At 35.3% G+C, this 18254-nt stretch overlaps 1 protein-coding gene across 1 annotated transcript in view; it reads right to left on the bottom strand.

Annotated features, from left to right (window-relative positions):
* The window catches only part of PRKN (parkin RBR E3 ubiquitin protein ligase), a 544832-nt gene that overhangs the window by 346323 nt on the left and 180255 nt on the right, over positions 1-18254 (bottom strand). The window contains exon 5 of the mRNA XM_026044722.1: positions 17864-17947. Coding sequence (XP_025900507.1) covers positions 17864-17947 — 84 coding nt within the window. The remainder of the gene's footprint in view (positions 1-17863; positions 17948-18254) is intronic.

Genomic DNA, 18254 nt, shown 5'->3' with positions numbered 1-18254 from the left:
ACCGTTTAGTGATTCAGTCTTAATCAGCAGTCTAATATGGTATAACCAAGAACACTAATAAACAAAAAATATCTTATTCACGATCCATTTCTGAGGGAACCATCACTTACTGTATGTGATAATCAATGACTTATAAGTAACATGGCCATTTTTGTACAATTGCACATGCAGCTTGCATATCTATTGTCTATCTTGCATATCTATCTATTGCAAAACCAGTTATTACTTTTCAGTTAATAATTTCTATTGTAATCAAAAAAGAGAGGATGGATCCAATTAAGATTTAAATAAGTGGCATGATGGGTTATAAATTATGCAAGGTTAAAATCACAACATCTGGCCTCTGGAGATAATATGTGCAACTACAGCTTTGTAGGACTTTGGTGGAGAAGAAAAACAKCAAGAAATGCTGCTGTATTACTCTTTTCTGGTCTGTGGGGAAAGACACAATGGCTACAGAAGCACAAACTCTTGGGGACTCACTCCACTGGTGCCCCCCAGGCCGTGCTGTTTTGCCCACCGAGGTGGGCACTTGGTGTGCAGCTGACTGACCCTTCCCATCTGCCTTGCTTGTCAAATGCAGTTGCACAAGGTGCTTCCTCCACGTCTCTGAAGCTGTGGCTCTGACTAAAAGAAATTCTGCCACTAAGCCAGCTGGCATTCCAGCAATGATACCATTTCCACAGGTGCCAGCATTTCCATCAAACAAGGCTCTTCAGCCTGATCCAGCTCCTCCATTCCCCATTTTCTTGCAGTATGGACAAAGACCTGGACACTGTAAAGCATCATATCTCCTTAAAAAGTAGATTTTTTCTCCACAATAAAATCCAAGCCCTAGCAGACATTCAGCCAGCCACAAAAAAACGCAGGGCTGACCAGTTACGGACACAGTAACCTTAGGTAGCTTGTAAGTAAATATCAARCATATAATAACAATGACTGTGCTTTCATATAAAATAGCCTTAAAATTGGACACCCTTTAGTCACCGTGGAAGTGAACTTTCTCCTTTCCCCCTCTGCTCCCATTTTTTTTCATCAATATTTCATACAGAAAGAGCCTCTGATCAAACTAACCTCTGGGCTGAGCCAAGAGTGCAGGTGTCAAGAAGATTAAATTACCTATCTTAGCCTCAGACTGAACAGTTTTGTTGARTTTGGTGGGCAGGTTTTCAAAACAAACTGTTTTACTGAAAGATACTGAAAAGTTCCTGTGAATTACTTGAGCCACAAACAAAGTCTCAACTTCAGAGCAGCTACTTAGGATGTATTACAATCATTGTATATGGAATATCAGCRCTGATTTTTAGGACTAAAACTTTCCCATCAGTCTCTTTTAAAGCAGGATCCAACTGTTTAAATTTCTTATCAAGTATTTCCTGTAGAGAACCAGCCCTTTACCCTGAGCTTAATTTCCTCTGACAATCAGATTTGAATTTTGATGTGAATGTAAACCGCAAAAAGGGCTCAAGGAGGGAGGGAACATCATCAGATCCTCAGGCTGTGCCGCCTCTGACACAAAAACAATTGTGTGTGCGATTTGTTTCTGTTCCAAACATACCAATAAGTACTTTGGGTAAGAACAGTGATCAGGAATTCAGACTGATTACAGCATAAATCTAAAATGTAAGATAAACAGAACTCACATACACGAACTGTAAAAATTTCATGGGTGACGTTACAGTGTAATATCTCTCAAAGAATCTTTAGAAAAAAAAATCTGCAATGATAACAAATCATAGATACCTAGGTAAACTTGGCATTTTTTCTTCAACCAAATGTCACCTTTCATGAGTAATCTACACCATACACAAACTGCACTATCTATTCTGTGTAAATATTGTTGCCTTATAGGCAGTAGTTTCCCAATCAGATACTAGTACAGCAGAAATACGTACATTTTGCCTATCCCTCGATATCAAAGGAGTTGGCCAAATTCATAGATTAGCAAAAAAGGGTATTTTTAGTACAGTAATCATGCTAAAACAAAACAGAACAAAGTCCTCCACAAACGTGTTTTTAGTCTTAGATTCCCTAGCCTTCAGCTAGTATCATCCATGTCCTAAAGCCTCACYCCTATCCACTAATCATTCAGATGAACTAGAAGTAGGCAACAAACTTGAAAGGCAGTGCTGAAACATCTTTCAATTAGCACTAAGGCTTCCCCAATTAAAAGATTGTCTCATCAGTACAATACCATAAATATCATATTTATGCAAGAACACAGTGCAGGTAGAATTGGGCTCTGATACTATGCAAGTGACTCTCTGCCTCAATTTTTCATGTCAGGTTTGGAAAACTGCATGGTTTGTTCTGCCATCTTTCCAATGCCTGTCTTCAGTCAGGATATGAATGAGAACAAACCAGCTGAGACACTGTCCAAGCAGGTAGCACTTCATCCTGCATCCTAAAAGCAAGCATTTGTCATTAGATATTTTCACCACTACCCACTCCRTCACAAAAGTAAAAGATATGGAGAGAAGAACTTGTGAGCTGACGAAGACAAAAAAGCAGATTCAGATGTGGTTTAATTTACTTCTAAAGACACAAGTCCTTTAGAAATGAAGAGCTTTCCGACTATGGTCTCTGAATGGAAGTCCAAGTGAATAATGGATTATTTTCTGTGCTTGTGATGTTTCTTGTGTTGAAAGAAACAARAACATTTTATGTTCTCTATATATAAATATTTCAACTATCAGAATTTTCTCCTTTGGGCAAGAATGACTTGTAAGATTTCAGATTATTGGCTAACTGCACGGGTCAAAAAGAGTTACTGATATAAAGGAGAGCATTGTAAAGAGAATTATTTCTCAGCTCGCATCTTTTCATTTTTTTTTTTTTTCTCCATCAATTTACCTAAAACCACACAGTTTCGGACTAAATGGGACCTCACCTCAGAGAGATGGAGCCTTCAGTGCTCAGAAAGAACATGATATAAGTTAGTTGATTTACATACTGCTATAGGTTACATGCAGCACATAGTCATTGGTGGTATTACATGATAAGAAGAGAGCTATCTTGTAAATTCTCCACAAAAACACAAGGCTTAGGAGGTTAATTAAAAAKCAAAAAAAGGGAAACAAAAAAGTTTCCTCAAAGGCTTATGTRAGGCTCTTGAAAATTACACATGCCTTCTACAAATGGAAGGAAAACACTAATTTGACTGATATTGCACAGAAAAACTCACTAAAATCGTAGCAGGAAAGAAATGAATATGTTCTATAACATTCAACTACTTTCATTGTGGTCTGAATTTAGTAATTTCAASTATATTCAGATGATACGTAAGATGAGCTAGAAAATATAACACTGATAAATCTTCTCAGTATTATTATTAGAAAAAAATGAAAATGTATGTTTACATTGCCCTCTTACAGTTTCTAGGATAAGAAATAAAAAATGCAGTAAATAACTTATTTGTTTAAAATAACAGACCTATTCATGCAAGTTTAGAGAAAGCCAACTTTGACCAATGCCAGCCAAAAGGATGAATTTGGCCTCATGAATGTTGTTTGCACAAATATAACAGGTCTATTACAGCATTTGTTATAGCAAACAAATCTTGTTTCTGACTCCAAAAGTCTCCCATAGATGGCATATGCAATTAAACAGCAAGTGTTTGCCAAACACTGCCATGCAGTTGTCACTGCCATGGCTGTTTTCTGATTGCTATGCTTCGTACACACACATTATGCCCTTTGATAACAATGATGTCTACCAGGAAAGCAAAGAAAATCCCCCCAAAATCAGAGTTTCCACTRCACGGCCTACACGTTCATGAACAAGGAATGCAAACGTAAGAGACCCTTGCATAAAATAATCACTTTGGAGTAATTAGCAGTTAAAATGTGAAATCTATTTATCTGTAAAACAAACAGATTTCACTTAAATGTACTGAAATGCAACGTTCTGAAAACTTGCTATTACAGTTTCAGAATACCTTTCTTTTGGATGTGATTTACACCAGGCATGGTCCGTTACCATTTCAGATATATCAGACATGGTTTTGCTTTGATTTCCCCCTTGCCATGTTCACAATTTTTACTTCCCATCTAACTACTATCACACTACTAGACACTCTGGAGGAAACAAGATCAATGACCTAAAACACTACCTACCACAGCAAAAGCCTTTAACCTTTAGCTGAGCCCTTAATCGAAGCTGTGTTCAGTTTTGTCCTCAACACACACTCAGCTCCTACGCAATAAAACTCCTAGTTGGAAATACCAAGCACCTGTGGTCAATATTTTATCTAGCCTGGCATACAATATGCACTATTAGCATAGAGCTATTTCGTAGAAAATCAGAATTGTTGTACCTGATGATCYAATTAAAGGAGCTTTCCAAATGCCAAATAGGAAACAGGCATTTTCCTCAAGGATTTTTTTTTCCAAGATGCTAGTTAATATTTAAAGTGAAGTCAATATATGCTATACACGACATGATACAGTCTAAAAAAAAAAAAATCTGAGAAAACAGAATTACTATAAATATACCAGCTATATTACTCTATCAATTTAGTGGGATACTTACACTTTTTATATAGTTATAAAGGGTTTCTTCTTCTCTTAACTGTTGTCACCTGTTTTTGTTTTTATTTGGTTTCAGTTCTGGAGGGGGGAGAGCATTATAAAGATGGACCAAATTTTTAAACATGATTTCCTTCCTGTTTATATTCTTTACACATTTATTTCTATACATTTTCACAAGGAAGAATTACAGCTTTTCCAGTTGACTAGAAAATTAAATATTTTGAATCAAATGCAGCTGAGTTCTAAAAATCAGTTGAAAGAGATTGGCACAAATTCTACCTTATACAACTGCTCCAGCACAAACTGTGAATTACAAGAATTAAGTCATCACAGCAAATCCTTCTTGACAGGTTAGTGATCCTGCAAGCAGGGGACTGTTGTCTACTAATGTTTAAGATAAAGCTTCTGGAAATCAATCTGTTTGTGAGCGCCAACTCTAGCTCACACATAAAAGCCATAGCACCTTTAATAAATACCTCCTCAGTTGGAGTTGTTATTTTTCYCTTGACTTTACAACCTCAAATTCATACGGCACTGATGTTTTTGTCTGAAAATAATGAAATATGCACTATCACAGCTTCTCCAGAGGCATTCTAGCAGTGGCATTCAATGAGCGGTTATTTCTTAATCGTTTGTCACACTGGCACCAGAAGTACGTGGCTTTTCTTTAAAAAAAAGGAAAACCTGCTGATCCAACTCAGCGAATGCTGTGTCAGTTTGGATTTTGTAATGGTGGGATAGCAGAAGTGTGAGGGAGGCTTTATGCATGAAAAAACAAAGCCTGTGTTTCTCTAGTCTGTGCCTTTAGGTCCTCTGGTGGCAATATGAGCCTGCCTAGCTTTTATGAATAATCCTTAACTCAAGTCTCCTTGTGCAAATACACTAGAGGTAACACAGGGGAAAATTCAAACATTTGATTCCTGAACTCCTCCAACATTTATCGAAGTCCCAAAGAGTTACTATGATATATTGTATTCCTGATGGGCAGATATACTGAGAGACAGGAGATCTCGCACACAAAGATCTGAGTGAGGCTGTTTTCATTCCCTAAGGAAAAAAATAGTCTGTGGATAACACTCTCTTAACAAGTTTTTCTGAGCCATATGTTTCAAATGATCCACCGTGTTGATGCAAAGGRAACACTCCACTACTCTTCCACACATCCTCCTAGAAACTAAACTAAAACGTTGAGTGTTCTTAATGACGCATTAAGAGCTTCAGTAAGCTACTTTTATATATTTATATACTAATTAATATGCATTGAAATTGSAGCAGGTGCTTAAAGCATGTAGTAATATTAACTTCAGCAGACTATTCACATATTTAACGCTGCTTATAGATTTCAGGTATCTTCCTGAGTTCAGCTATTGAGAGAGAAAACCAAACAATTAAGACCTCTACTACTACAATTTAAACTTTCAAAAGTCAAAACAAAAAAAAAAAAAGTTTTGTTTGGACTTCACTTTTCTGATCTAGAAATAAGTTGCATGCTTTGACAACAGCATTTGACTGGCTCTTGATCTTTGTGAAAAATCAAGTATTTCTGATAGTATTAATTCAGAAACTACCCACTGCATTAGTGTGGACCATGGAAGAGCTAGCCCATCATCCAAAGCAGCAATTCAGCAAGAATTATTTTGCTGTCCTATATAAGAAACTTGCAGGCAATGCCATTGACTACATTAACCTGATGTACTTCATATTACACAAACAATGCAAAACAATATTTTGTATATTTCTTCTGATTTGTAAAAGTGAGTTTCCTTAACAAGTTGCATGCATGGATGCAAAATACAAGAATTCTGGAAGATATAAACCGATCCCGATTTGATGAAAGGAGGGAACCAGAAGGCAAACTCAAGAGTTCAAATGGTCAAAACCCCTGATATATCCACAAGGAAAAGATATTTTCTAAACAATATTGCAGGTCTAAAGACTATGCTAGCCAATGAACCTTGAAGCATATTCCTTAGATAACAGATATCAGATTTTTCAGGTCAACTGGAGGGTTGACTTCCATTCATTATCTATTACATAGTTAATTTGCTACTACTGGGTCAGAAAATAAGAGAGGCATAGTGTTAGAGACAGCTACACCAAAAATACAGTGGACATCATTGTTAAAAAAAAACTAACACCTTTGCATTATGGAAATTTACACCAGAACACTGAGAATGGACAACATGAAGCGAAAGTCAGATTTTATGGCAATTTAAATTTTATAGTTACTTTTAGGTCTAACTCAACATATTGCATAGAGCGTTAGCCTGCAATGAAAAAGAAAAAAAGAAAAAGAAAAAAGAAAGGAAAAAAAAAAAAAAAAAAAGGTACAGTCTTCCAGTCTTCCCACCTAATGTTTTTGCACCTATACAGGTGCACTGTGGCCTATCAAAGTCACTTTCATCTGTGGTTTCCTGATAGATGATTGTAATAATATGTTGCCTGTTTGAGTGAAAATCTCAGGTTTCAGTCATAAGAACTGAATGTGCAACAGCTGCAGACAGTAGCATATTGTTTATATCAGCAAAGCAAACAACAAAAGATTCAGTGGAAGTGTTATTGAACTCCACTGAATTACAAAGAACTATTCCTGAATACAGCATATGTGTGTTAAAAAAAAAAAAAAAAAAAAAAACACTCTAAAATGACATTTGCCTAAAACAGGATCCCAACAATAGGATCTCCAGCAATCTGTGGTTTAGAGACTTCCCAGATCAGAAAGGGTGTCTTCACATTTCATTGTTCTCAATAGATTTTTCTTCATGCGTTTTTCTTTTCACTTTTTGACCTGTTGTAACTTCTATAATAGATTGTGGCTTTACAGTGCTGAGCAAAGAAGAATCCCCATGTGGTTGTTTTGAACATCCTAGGAACTGGAAAAGGACAGAATCAGGCCAAAACAGGAATATTACAAACTTAGGACAACCGAGCAACTCCAGCACTATAAGTCTTTGTAACAGTCCATACCACATGGGAATAAAGTGAGTTCTCTACTACACTAAGTTACTAATATGTTTTTGAGACATTTCTAAAAGTAAAATCTCTGAAGATACTGAAGCTGGATTCCTGTTCCTTTCTGRTTTGCTGATATTATTTGTCTTTTACAATAGTCAATGTAACTACAGTAGCTATACATAGACTAGATTTGTTCAAATGAGCGCAAACTGTGCCCTACTCATTCTTCACAGCATTGTGTCCTTGATGATCATTTATTAGACATGCACTCTTTTTCTCTTTGAACACAGTGGTATCACAAGTGTTGACTGAAACCCATTGACTKGTTAATCCAAGGCATCGGTCTTATCAAAACTATCCCTGGTTCCTTCTACAAGTCAACACTTTGACTCACCTGAAACTGCCTTCCAAATGACGGAATTTACATTATTTGAAGAGGTCTTCAAGGACTCTATCATTGAAGCATATATAAAGTTTTGTTCAAAATAACTATCTATTTTAAAATGGAATTTTGAAGAGTAGGACCAGCACTAAAAAAAAAAAGCTGAGCATGGTGATGTAAAGTGCTTGCCCAGGGAAGGTTGAATAAAACATTGAAGATTTTTTTCTTGAAAACATGCTGCATGCTTATGTTTTCAGACCAGGCTTTCTGGAATTGAACAGCAGAGCAAAAATTCTAAGTTATAAAGGACTTTTCTTGCAGTAGAAGGGCTAATAAATTAAGAAAATTTCAAAGAGCAGGAGATGTGTTTGATGGAGATATTCTAAGTGCCAGTATATACTGTTTGGTCATCTACGAAACTCTGACTTTTCCCCACATGTAARTAGAAATGGTGGGAGCATCACAGGAGAGAGACTTAAACTTCTTAAGACCATTCAAAATGTAGTGCAAATTTACAAGTTCCTTTGAGTTGATTAGAATGTCTATGTAAATTGCAGTCCACAAAAAAATAACCAAATCTTTATCGTGTGGGTGATAAAAACCAAAGAACATATGAAACTAGTATCAAGGCTATATTTACACATAGGACCTCTTAAGATACCTTGCTTGATTTTTTTTTTTTTTTTAATGAGAAAAGCTCTTAATTTTAAAAGCTTTGATATTTTCTATTCAGGATAATTTAGGGCTTTTTTGGTCTATAATTAATTCTATGTTTTATAATTCTTTTCCTTACCTATCATTGATTATTTTCCGCAATAAGAAGTAGAAAAACAGGATTTCTTTTTAAAGGAAAAAATGATSTATTCCAGAATTAGGTTATTTTCAGAATACCTGCAAAACCAGATCTGATTATAGATACTTAAATAGATAACTGAAAAGATGTAAGCTATGTAAAGTCAGCTTTGGGTAGAATAAAAAGCTAAAATGGTACTTAATTAAAAGAGGAGTGAAGGAAGGACGTGTAATTAATGTCAATCAACATGAATTTATGGTAAATAGACCATATCAAACTAACCTGACATTTTTATGAAATTACAAGTTTAGTGGAACAATGTAATAGTGATGTTGCAACTTATCCAGGTTTCTTCATGGCATTCGATATAGCTCTGACATTTTGATTATGAAACTAGAACACCATAAGATCGATGTTAGATGGATTTAACTGGTACATTTCAAAATGCAATTTCCCAGAGTGAATCATCAAATGTCTGTTTCTCAGGGAGGGGTTTGCAGTGATCAGCTCTTGGCCTCATGCTATTCAAACCATTTGCTAATGATCTGGAAGAAAGCACGAAGTCATTATTTGGAAATTGTTCAGACTGCACAAAATTTGGGAGAAGGGAAAATAATGAAGTTTTGGACAGAAGAACATGAACAGCTTGCTCAGCTGAGATCAAACGCACAATAGTCMATTTAAAGCAGCCAAAGATAAGTCACAGTTTTAGAAACAAGAGCCGGATATTCTGGAAGAATCGCTCTGTCTAGGTAAGTAGTAACTGAAATGCCTGAGGTTTTGGGAGGATGATCACCTCAAGGGGAATCCTCAGGATGACACTATGGTCAAATTGCCTCGTATGACTGCAGGACATCTACACAAATAAGCAGACTGTATTATTAGAGAATTTGCTACTGGCATCATCACTGCTACAGCTATGCCTGGTTTTGATGTTTGCAATTTATGAAAAATGGTAAAAGTGCAGAAAATAGCTGAGAGCATGATTAAGGGMTGAGAAAATAATAATAATAAAAAAGTTTTACTGTAGCAAAGAATCCAAGCTTAACTCTTAGCTTGTCAGTAGAAAAGGTCAAGGTACAGCTGCACTTCAGTTTATAGACCTCAACATAAAGAAAACAGGGCTCTTGATAATAAAGATTTATATCTAAATTTTATATTTATAATAAATAAGTAGACAGAAACTGAATGGAGGAAAACTGAAGTTAGACAAATTTGCACTAGGAATAGGGAACATTTTTTTTTTAAACAGGCAAGGTAATTAAACATATCAATTTTTTTTTTTTTTTTTTCTTTTACCACTGGCTATCCTTAAGACAGGCCATCTGTTTTCATGAATTATATGTTTGACTTCAAAAATTTATTACTTCAGGAAACAATTAAAACTTGTGTTATGCAAGAGGTTAGCCTACATGATCAGAAAGTTCCTTCTGTTATATCTMCGGACCAATCCCTGCAAGTGTGCTGACGAAATAAACTGAAGTTTCTGTGGTTCAAAGGATTCCCCATTGTGTCTTTCAGGCTTCCTCCTTAATTGCTTAACGATTCTGGATTCCAAGGCAATTCCAGTGAATGACAGAGGATACCAAAATGTTAGCACATCACCAAATTAACATAAAATGTTATGCTATGGGAAACAATTGTCCATCACATAAATGAAGAAAAAGCTGAAATGACATGGCTGCTTCCTATATTTCCCAATTTTTTTGGACACACCCTAGCAGGTTTATGAAAGCTTTTGGAAGATCAATATGTAAACATACGCCAAAAAAGCATGTGTAGTCCACGTAATTTAAAAAGTTTGAGCAGTTCAAAGCAACTGTGTACAGGCTTACATTTGTCATTACARGTGTGATATGAGAATGATAAATATGCTATTGTAATTGATTACAAGACATTTATTATGAGAAAACATATAATGTGACCATAATATCTGCCCTAATAAATGGTAACATGCACATTAATGCATTTGGATTCTGATTTCTCCTCTGGTGTAGTTAGGGTCAAGAAAAGGCTTAATTACCATAGAATATAAAGTAAATCATAAAGTGAGTCCTACGCCTATCCTATGGTCTAATTATTGTAAAGTACTAAGTGTATACATAAACTGTAATTGCTATTTTAATACAAGTCTCAGTGATTTGGACGTTATTCTGCTTAGCTAACTAGACTTGTAAAGACATTCTGCATACACTGGCCTCCCTTCTCCAAGCAATTAGAAGCTTTTTTTTTTTTTTTTTTTTTTTTTTTATATACAAGAGAAACCCAACCAGGGCAGCTAAGCTACTCTTCAGACTGGAAGCACAAATCAAGGAAAAGCATTCAGGTGTGTCTAAGAGGACAACTGAATTTTGTGATTTAATCTGAATAATTTCACATTAAATTTCATTAATGGCTAGGTTTTCTGAGGAGGAGAAAGTTACATTGAAAATTACAYTGATGAATTTACTTTCTTTCCTATTTAACTCTGAATAACATTCATCTGTAACTACGCTTTATTCCTTTTACTTACCCAGATGTCACGCTACTAWGAGTGAAAGAATAGATCCGTTCCTAAACAGTGAAGGCAGACTCGGAGTCTTCAGTAAACATGAAAACTTTTACCTTTTGTGGTTTTGAATTTTTGAAATTTGAAACATTTCCTTTTGGGTCTCAATAAAGAAGCTGTCATAATCATGCTTTGCAGAGATTATATTGCAATACAAGGATTCTGATCTGGCGTTTTTGATTAGCACTCCTGCACTCCTATTTCATCATGCTCACYGCGAAAATTTCATTTTTTAAAGCATGAGACTAATCTCTAATGTCCAAAGCAAACTAACATGGTATGGTAGAGTGGAAGAAGTCCAAGAGTTTTCTTAATACTAAGTAGCATATCTCAGAAATTTTAAAAAATTTTTAGCAGTATTATTCTTATGACTTTGAAAATACACTAATGTTTCTGAGGATAGACAGAAGTAATACTTTCACAAACAAACAATTACTTTACTATAAAAACCGAACAATTACTACAATTAAGAAATCGAGTAGCAATGTGTCAGATACTTAACATAATCAGATCACTGTTCCTTTGTTTACCAAATGCGTATTTTGATAACATCAAGGAATTTACTACTTAGCTTCTGATATTCTTTAACTGATGAAGAAAACACTTCCTATTCTATGAAGTCAAAGCAAAATGAGATTAAAGAAAAAAAAAAAAGCACAAAATGATTGAACAATGAAGTTTGATAAGAAAAACTTTGGATAATTGAAAATAAAAGCATTTGGAAAGTTGCATACTTAAAGATGAAAACTCTGCATTTGATTTTTAGCACACAGTTCCTGTTAAACAAACTGGCAGTGAAGATATAATATTGCTCTCCTCAGAATTAAACTAATGACATTAAATGTATCTCAGGATTAAAGTAATGACATTAAGTGTATGGGATAAGGATAAATATTTATGCCAAATCCTCAAAAATTTCAATATAAAAAAAATCAAAGTGAAAACTACACAGAAGGAATGTGGAAAAATAACAAGAAAACTACATAATGAAAAAGTGTAACATGTTTCTTTTGGAAGGTCGTTCCCCCAAACACACACTAAATGAATAAATTTGCTAAATAATGACATCTGACTTTCAAAAAAAATTACAATGATCATCTAATGATCATTAAAAAAAATGAAGGAGACAAATTACCAAAGGGGAAAATAAATCTTTACGCAGGAAGTTGCTGYACAGCTTGATAAGAACAGTATATTGCTATTTCAGGAAACTTTTTATTTAAAGAGGCTTTTATAGTTCACAGAAGTCCTGCTACTTCTTTTTGAAATACTTTGCTGAAATATATAACATATGCTTTGGGACCTGAAGAAGAGATAAAAATGCTATTCACCTGTGCTGATGATGGACAGTCGATAGTGTGGCAGTCTTTGTCAGGAATATAAAATTCAAGATAACAGCAGTAAGACATATATCAAAACTAGGAAAGAAATGCATTTATATTTCCATTAAAATCCATTTTCATTTTTCCTGATGCACAATGGCTTAAACCATAACTGACCTACAAATCTGTGTAACTCCTCCATTACTAGCACTTTAAAGTATACAGAAACTCCTTGAGCACATCACCTGTGAATCTCAACAACGGACACAGAACAATAATCCCCTTTSAAAGAGTCCTAAAGTTCAGAAAAATATCTGCCCTATATTTTGCCTTGGAGACATGGCAAAGCTCTTTCAGAGTCTGCTGCATGTTCACTTGACTGTAAGGCTGATGATTTCCCCGTGATAAAATKATTGTTTCAGTGGTTTATAACACTGTTTCCCCTTTGCCTCTACCTATGGAGAGCACTACATTATTTTTACAGATCTTGATGAAATTTCCTTGAGAAAGGAAATTTAATAGAGTTTTTTATATGTAGAGGCAGGATAGCTTTTCCTTTTGCAGTCAGAAATACACTCCATTACATGACAAACATAAAATAATTATTTTGTATTTAGACTGCTACAGAACGTTGAACTTCATAATGCCATTTTGTCATTTGTTGGAGTAAGCAAAGTTTACAACAAAGTACAACAAAGAATTTAGCGACCATTACATTCAATGTTGTATGTATGATACACTTGAGTTCTCCAAACACATAACAGAAAATTAATTAGGATTTTTTTTCCAAAGTAATAATAAATGTCTGACCCTCAAGAACAAAGGTTAACCTTTAATTTTAGATACAATATCTGTCATTTTTCTTCCATTATGCATGACAGATACAAAAATTCAACAGCAAGAATATATTCTAATTAGTACCACTGCATTGCAAAATAGGCTCTAATTATTACCATTATATTGCAAAAAAATAAGAATGTTCCCATAGACCAGACTCAAGCTTGATTTGTAGCTGGTTGAGAAGTAGCTTTCTTATGTGTATATCCCTGAGGTACTGGAAGTAATCTATTTATAATACTCACAGAATAGAATCATTTTAATTTTATCCCTGTGGTATGGTACATAATACTTACCATATATTTTACATCACTAATATTATTTTGTAAATCATTTTTTAATCCTCCTATAAAATTTACCATGGTTTCACTATTACCAACTTAGTCATCTATTTGGAGAAGAGATTTGGATAAAACTGTTTAAAGATTATTTGAAATATCTTCAAAGGCACCACTGGATCTTTGTGTTTAACAGGACTGTTCAGAAAGAAAACAAAAAGTATATGTCTGTCTTTTTAAAGAGGAAGAACTTACTGTTCTGTTTCCAAAGCCCTTGGGTTGCCCTAATCAAGACCCAAGTATATTCACAAGGAAAAACAAACAGAATTAAGCCTCAAAACTAAAAGCCTGGAGCACTGTTTATGCATTCAATCCTTTCTCTGGAGTAAGGGTCTACATGCATAACTGCGTACAGCACTTCTGACTGACATTGTCAGGAGATGGCAGCTGAATGGAAAAAGTTCCTCCATATTTAGGAAAGAGTTTGAGAAACAATKTGAAAGACACCCATTTTATCTTCATTTAAAATCCATCCGTGTGAATCAACTAAAGCAACATTTCCATTTTTCACTTAAACTATATGAAGTTTGATAKAGAAGTGGTTTGAGTGTTCCACTCATAGGAATACGAGTGTCCGGACAAACTACTATAGCTCAAAAGGAAAGAGCTAGGAATGGATGCATTGCTTACTCAAAACCATACTTAATGCAAAAGACAAAGAAAAAAAAATTGAAAATTTTACATTTTCTCCACTATTGCTCAGAACCCTGTACTATTTTGTGTTGTTTCATAAAGAACTCTAATGTTAAATCTCTAAATGAAACCTTTCTTACAAGATTTTCAAAATCTGTATTCTAGGCCTCTTTTTCACTAGTGTTTATAACTGCTTATATTTCTATATAGACCACACAACTGCTCAAGACTGCAAAGACTGTAAGACAAGAAAACAGCCTGTAACTGAAATGAATGAAGAGAAACTGCAGAAAGCCCTCTGCGCAGCACGGGAGACTGCTACCTAATGCTCTGGACCCTCCAATGGATCAGCAGATAATGCTCTGGACCCTCCAGTGGATCAGCAGATAATTAGTCATATTTTAAAATGCATAGAAGATTGCAATATTTATCTTTTATATCTATTTTTTTACCTCTTTTTTTTTTTGGTAATAATTATGAAATATAAACACCATTGGACTCCTACTTGCTGTTTTTCACTCCAAGCTTAAAGGAAGYTGAGACCACAAATAAGGCACATATATGGCAGATCACATGAACATTTAAAGTCCTGTTTAGTCTSTGCTGAGCAAAAACAGCATGAAATTTAAGCAAATACAGTTTATAAGTACATTCAAACACATATCTTGAATTACAATACATTTTTTATTAGTCTGTTCATTGTAGCTTTTGGTAATAATTTTAAAAAATACTCTATTGCTCCTGAATGCTGTCATATTTGCTTCTAAATAAATTAAAGTCTGTAATTTCTGGTAAGAGACTAATTTTGTATCAAAATACATGCAAATTAGCATTGCAGGAAAAAAGCATTGTATCTTGAAGCTATGATGCAAACCAACATTTCTGAGAAATGGAAACTGATGAAAAATAATTTTTATGCAAAACAGCATTTATGTCCTGAGGGGAGAAAGGATGGCAGGATCTTTTGTATTTTAAGGAGCAGTATATTCAGGTTGTTGATAACCTACAGTTTTAGAGCTTCTTCGTGACCCATCACTATAAAGGAAGGAGGCATGTGGAGCTATGTTATTGAAGACAGAATAATTGCACCAACTTTGTCATGACAGTGCAGATAGGGATACTTAAATGCAAAAGACATCTTCATCGCCCAAAGACTGTAACGAGACAAAAAGTAGAGTCTTCAGTTGTGAATTAGCCCAAGTTATTTTTTCCCCTTCACAGGGACATTTRGTCCCTGTGAAGTCATACAGGTATGACATTTATCGTTGATTTAAAAACAAAACAAAACAAAAAAGAAAGAACTCTGCTGAAGGACTTTAGTGTATTTTAAAAGTCACAAGTGACAGTTTTCAAATGAAATAGAAAGAAAGTTGAGCCAAACCTCAGGCCCATTTCCTGAGGAAATATGAAACTAGTCCTGAACTTCTGCAACTGGTTAAATATGCCCTTCTGATGATAAGTGCAGGGACTGCACTGGCAAAAAGATGCAAGTCCAGGTGAGTCAGCTCCTGTCCTGCCTTGCTTTTGAGAAAGGGTTTAGCTAGGGCTGCAGGTCACTTCAGGGACCAGCTAGAGGTTTTCCATGTGTAGTGAATATGGGATCTGGGAACTAACAGATGGCAGGTGAAGTCACCACAACTTCAGGTAGGAGAAGTTCTAGGAACAGGTGTAGCCTGAAAGTACATTTGAAATAGGCTTTCCTAAAGTAGGATGCCTCCCATTTTTTCTTCTTCTGTGCTATCTTGCAGAAAGATAACATTGAGCCATGGCTCTGCTGAGTATGTAGCATGCCAGTGATATTGGTAATAACTAGAGTCATCGGATTTAGCTGACTAGGTACTGATTCACTGATACAACATTAGTTAAGATTTTTGTTTCACAGTCAAAACTTCATGACAAAACCATGAAGGGATGTGATTCCATGTTCTGCTTTGTTTTAGAGCAACCTATTCAGTAAGAGCATGGGACTGTGCTCAGGAGGCACAGTTGCTAACTGCAACATCATTTCCTTGCCTGGTTTCACACATATATCAGATGCCTAAAGCTGTAAATTGATAATTCCAGATCAATCAGAAACATCTGGGAGTCCCAACAGTTGAGAAGACTAAGAATCTAGACCCTCATGGTTGATAATGTAAGAACACAATTGGGATGCTTGTCAGGGAGGCTCTAGTCCCTGTAAAAAATAAGCTTTATCTTGTCCATTTTCTTGTATTTTCTTTAATGAAAGAAGGGAAAACAGGARGGACTTTCTCCTGCTGATGGCAGTGCCACAGTGAAAACAAACATATAGAAGAAGTGGTCAGTCAATCCTCCTGCAACCAGAGTAGTTCCTGAAGTATTATGAGAAGTGGACTACACCAGCAGTCTGCCTGGACGTAGAGTGAGGTTTTCTTTCACGCCTCTGATAGAAAGCTCAGTGCTTTTGGTGAATGAACAGCACATGAAGGCCTACGAGTCTGTTACACCTGTTATTTTGGAGTTACTGGCTGAGCCTCTAGAGGCACCTTGAGAAAAAGAAAGGAAGAAAGGAAGAAAGGAAGAAAGGAAGAAAGGAAGAAAGGAAGAAAGGAAGAAAGGAAGAAAGGAAGAAAGGAAGAAAGGAAGAAGTCTCTTGATGTTGTTCAAGTGTGTGGTGTCTAACACTACACAAAACATTTCCTGATACTATCCATGGCCAAGTGGGAAATACCTGTGGAATTGCACGGATGCACCACCTCACACCTGTCTTGCTGGGAAAGACAGAAGTCTGTATAAGAGACTGCCAGTGCCTTGAGAGAGATTGATGAAAAGAACTATCATAGAAGTACAACTTTTTTTTTTAAAGCTGTGTCCAGAAAGAACATATCAATTTAAGCTTTTCCTGATAACAGGGTATCTCAGAGACCTCCAGTATTATCAGCGTAAGACACTGACAACACCTAATTCATGAAAAGTAAATATATACAAATTATTTTTTAAAAGTCTTATTTTTTAAGACTCTAAAATGTTTATGCTGTTTCTTACCCAGGATTTCCATTGATGTTTCATGGAATGCTTTAAATAAACCACATGAATGAGTACATGAAAGAACAGATTGTAAAGTAATAATCAGTGTGCAGAGTAGGCTCTGTCCACAAGGATTGGCCATCTGATACAGAAGACCAGATAGGCAGGACACCCCAGAAATTTGAAGCTTTTAGGGAATTCATATATACAAAATAATTGCTTATAATATAAGTATTGATGTAAATGGTTAAGTATTGTATTCTGTATTTGAAGTATTAATACTTGAATATCTAAGAAATCTGCTAAAGCAAAAAGAGATGCCATAAATATTTCCTCCTTCATTCCAAGCAGCAACTGACTCGGCTTCTTCCTTTGTTACACATTAGACATATGTACTATCTGATGCCAAACAACTCYTTCAAAATGTACCATATATTCAATTCACATTAATTCCTGCACTTCCCATGTGGTTAGAAYTGCTACAAATGATTATACTTACAAGAGTCACATTACTTGGAGAAAAATGAGAAGATCTTACCGCAACGGTTCCATTGCAGCTTTGGGACTGGCAAACACCTGTAATTCTCTCTGAAATCAGCACATCCTCCCAGCAAGATGGACCCTTCAAAATAAAACCAAAACAAGGCATGTAAATGCTTTAATCTACTCAATAAGAAAACATATAGAAGTCTATATTTAGTGTCTCTCTCCCTATCTTTAAACCTTGTTAGAATTTAGACTGTCAGTTTTCACAGAATGACAGAATGATTGAAGTTGGAAAGGACCTCTAGAGATCATCTAGTTCACCCCCCCTGCTCAAGCAGGGACACTTAGTTTTATTATTTTTAAGTTTAAAAAGTACAAATGTTGTTATTTATCAATAAAACTCAGGTCTTGATAAAACATACAGCTCTTCCATCCTATAGTTA

This window comes from Nothoprocta perdicaria, unplaced genomic scaffold, assembly GCF_003342845.1.
Source record: "Nothoprocta perdicaria isolate Ctin4 unplaced genomic scaffold, notPer1 scaffold_38, whole genome shotgun sequence".
In the NCBI taxonomy this organism is placed as follows: Eukaryota; Metazoa; Chordata; class Aves; order Tinamiformes; family Tinamidae; genus Nothoprocta; species Nothoprocta perdicaria.
Note: the sequence above shows the minus strand (reverse complement) of the source record. Positions and strands in the feature narration are given on the sequence as shown.